General features: G+C 35.3%; 1 protein-coding gene across 1 annotated transcript in view; it reads left to right on the forward strand.

Moving 5' to 3' along the window:
- Positions 1-1,766: 1,766 nt before the first annotated feature.
- LOC120766946 (protein unc-80 homolog) overlaps positions 1,767-3,951 on the forward strand; it is a 54,566-nt gene continuing 52,381 nt past the window's right edge. The window contains exon 1 of the mRNA XM_040092695.1: positions 1,767-2,202. Coding sequence (XP_039948629.1) covers positions 2,020-2,202 — 183 coding nt within the window. The 5' untranslated portion in view covers positions 1,767-2,019. The remainder of the gene's footprint in view (positions 2,203-3,951) is intronic.

Consider the following 3,951-nt stretch of genomic DNA (forward strand, 5'->3'; position numbering starts at 1 on the left):
AAAAACTATTCAAGATACGACCTTGCCGATTTCACAGGATATTTTTGAATATATAAACTATCGTAAAAGCAAAAAAAAATTTTTTTGAAAGTGTCACACTGGTATAGCCCCTTAATGCCTGTTATTTAATCTTTCGCTTCCGATGGGTTTCATCCTACTATGATTTTATGTTTAGTTTTCAAAAATTATCTTCGTAGGTCTAACATAAGAAAGGCTCTACAAAGCAGCAAGTTTTAAATTTGTACCAGATTCAACAAGAATATGCACTTTTCACTAAAATTTCCGTTTATCGAACGGACCGCTAAATGCTGTGAATCATATTTTTTTCAACTTGCTGATCATTTTACATGAAATATCTTTGAAGCAACCAAAAAGTGTTGATTAAGTGTTGGTTATTTTTATAAATTTACTACTTACTGTCTTGTTCTATAATAAATCATTAGAAAATTTAAAATAGTTTTGAAATTATTTCGAAAAATAAAGGAGTCATTTTAAAATGTTGCAAAATTTTAAGTTTTTAATTTGCATTGCTACCATAAAGAAAAATTAATTTAATTTAATCCTTCATAGGGCAAACCTTATACTTCAATAAGTAATAAATAAATAACATAAAAAAGAGCCAGCAAACTGCTTATCATTCAATACAAAAACTTTCAGCCGCGCTTACCACGTTTTTCACATGCGCATCCTGTATTTTCCTCACAAATGTCCTAAATTCGCGTAAACGCACTCGTCACTTGTCGTACTCTTCCTGATGGAAATAACAGTTAGTCGCATCCGAACCACCAAACTGTCAACATTCAAATCACGGTAAATACAACGGCAACTGTTTTTGTGCTGTGCAAAAACCAAAAAAAAGTGCAAGTGAAAAATTAGCCCAGCAATTGAAGCATTTAGCGCTGCAATCAACTAGCATTTCGCTAGAAAATTTACACAATTCAAAGAGGCAATTAAGTTAACGCATTTAACGAAGTGCAAATTACAGAAGGCGAGCAAATGAAATAGCAAAAATTCAAGTGAACAAATTGTGGTGAAGCCAAACCCATTTTTCCACGCTGGCGTCTGCCAGCAAGTGCTGGCGTTTTATGTGCTTTGTGGGTGCGCCACGGCACAAGTTCAATTAAATCGACGACAAGCGATAACGGTTTTGTGCGCTACGCGGCTAGATAACGGTGATAAAGTGCGATTTATTTGGAATTTAGTGAAAATTACTTGTGATTATGTAATAAGTGAAAATTTTCACCGAAAAATATATGAGAAAAAATTTTCATCTCACCACAGCGACATCTAGGCAGGGATACTGAATTTTGTCTGTATACGCGGAGCAACCGCCGACGAGATGCGGAGTCTGCGTCCAACTTAAAAGTGGAGCAAACGCAGTGCAACAACAAAACGAACAGCTGATTAACATTAGCACACAGCTGGTCGACGAGTGGTTTTATCAATGAAAGGCAGGCATACATACCCAAATACATAAATGTATACAGTTAGCTTGCATTGGGGGTTGCAATTATAGCTGTCTAGCTGTAAACATAAACAAACACGAAACGTTTATTGCAAGGGGGGCAAGGAGGCAAGAGTGCCGCCAGACGCTTGCAATTATGAGCGTTTTATTATGAATATTTCTGAGTTGAGTCGACGCACGCGAACACCTGTTGCCAACCGGTGATTTACGAGCGCCATTCAAACGAAACCCCTCAACCCCAAAGCACAAAAAGCACTAGACTAACCTTTAGGGCATTTTCATTCTTGTGTATATGTGTAGGCATGTGTATATGTGTATGTAGAAGCAACAGTTGCTACAGACTTTGGCTCCTATTTCTAAACTGCTGTGGCGGTGGTGGCAGTAAGGAGACTGGATTTTGCTTCATTTGTCTGCAATTATTTTTAGTCAAGTGCTTTCAATGCATTTCTTGATCATTCACAGCTGCTTGTAATATGCCGCTGAGCGCCCTTAACGCTAGACAACCATAAAAGTCATTGTTGCCGCGAAACAGAGCGTAAAGTGATGCCCGCATAATGGTCACCAAAACGACAACAAACAACAATTTACATATGAATAACAATGAGGAGAATGATATCGATCAGGATGATGGCATGCAGGATCTGGGTTTGCCAGTATCACTGCAGATCTTCCTCTGGCGTCAGATTGCTCCTTTCATAAGGCCAAAACTGGGCAAATTGCATGAGGCTAGTTGCATGGTGAGTTTAGCTACAACAAATATCTTTCATTACTAAATTACAAAAACAAAAACAACAAAAAAATTTTAAAATTAAATACGTGTTAAGTGTAAAAGAGGTATATCATATAAACGGTATATAAATGTGACAAAATGAGTTACAACGCGAAAACAAAATTTCTCTAAATGTTTAACTAATGGCGCTAACGGTTTAAGCGGCAAAGCTAGTAAAAGCAAATGTATATAGAAAAAAATAAAAAATATATAAAGAAAACCAAAAACAAATATAACAAATAAAAAAATAAAACAAAATAATATAAAATAAAATGAATTAAAATAAAGACAGCCAGCGCGTCACCGGGAAAACTGTCTTCGACAGCAAAGAGTCTCGAACAGCTCGTATACTCCATCAACTTCAACAAATGAGAATTTTGAGGAAGAGGAGGTCTCTATTTTTTTGTTTGTGACAAAATTGCGACCTAAGATTTTGCCCGCCTAATTGGACACTCTAATTGCGCGGTGGTGCAATAAAAGTAGATGAAAGTGCGGTATTTCGATTATTTCAAATTTTAAAAAATGTTTTTTGTAAGTTTAAATATGTAATAAATGATGTAAAATTTCATTACATTAGCTTGTTTTTTCATCCTAAAAAAATTCATGAAAACTGCCTTTAAGCCTCCAAAAGCAGGCTCCCTGCTTAAGATGTAAACCCGTCAACCTGACTGGGAATTTACAATTATATATACCCCCAAATGTTGCTGGCTTCAATAAGGTACATCAAATGCAAATTACATATCATATGGACTAAAGTCAGACGGATGTTCGTTAATCCTGATATCAGTAATATAGAGGCTAGGTAAAGTTTTCGCCCGCACGCTGTATATTTTACCCAACACATTTTTGATACACAGAGTTACTGTTGCCAGGAAATGACTTTCTATGAATTTCAATTGTATAATTCACAATATTATCAGATATTTTCGGCTACAAAAGTCAGATATAGATACTGGGGTCTATATATTTAAAATTCCAGAAGCTTGAACAGTTGTGTTTGATTTGAACACTTTGCCGATAAGGTATGTGATTGCACCAAAAGTGGGCTGAGCTAATGCCGATCGTCTACTCCCTGTTAATTGGCTCCAATAAATTCAATGTTCTGACGCATTTAGTAGTTGACTTCAGATACGCTTGAATAAAGCGACAAGGGCGTCGTGACGCATGAAAAATTATTAGGGGATTTTCGTGAATTCTTTTAAAAGAGTACTAGATTGAATGTTTCGACGTTCTGGTGGACGTAATAACGTATATCTTTATATTATACTAAATTTTTTATTTCCAAAAATATTGAAAAATATGAGCGGCAAAGGTCTGCGGAAATGCCGAAAAAAGTGCCCCAACTGCTGCGCTGATTCCGGTCGAATGAGAAGCTGAAACGAAAAATTCAAAATGTTTATTAAACTCAATATATTTTCTATACAATGTGAACTACGATCTTGGAAAAATATCAAAAACTAAGAAAATGGCGTAATTTTGAAAATTCAAATTGAAAATTTTCAGTCAATCAAAAAGATCGTAGTCCATTAACCAAATATATTCAACTATACCCAGTTTTAATTTGAAGTCGATAGTCAATTTCAATGAGTTATGGATAACATCATTTGATGAGATGAAGAGACAACTATCGAAAAGCAAAAAAAAAAATGTTTGAAAGTGTCACACTGATATAGCCCCTTAATCTTTGAAAATATAAAACCAAAAACGTTTTTATTTC

Source organism: Bactrocera tryoni, chromosome 1 (assembly GCF_016617805.1).
Source record: "Bactrocera tryoni isolate S06 chromosome 1, CSIRO_BtryS06_freeze2, whole genome shotgun sequence".
In the NCBI taxonomy this organism is placed as follows: Eukaryota; Metazoa; Arthropoda; class Insecta; order Diptera; family Tephritidae; genus Bactrocera; species Bactrocera tryoni.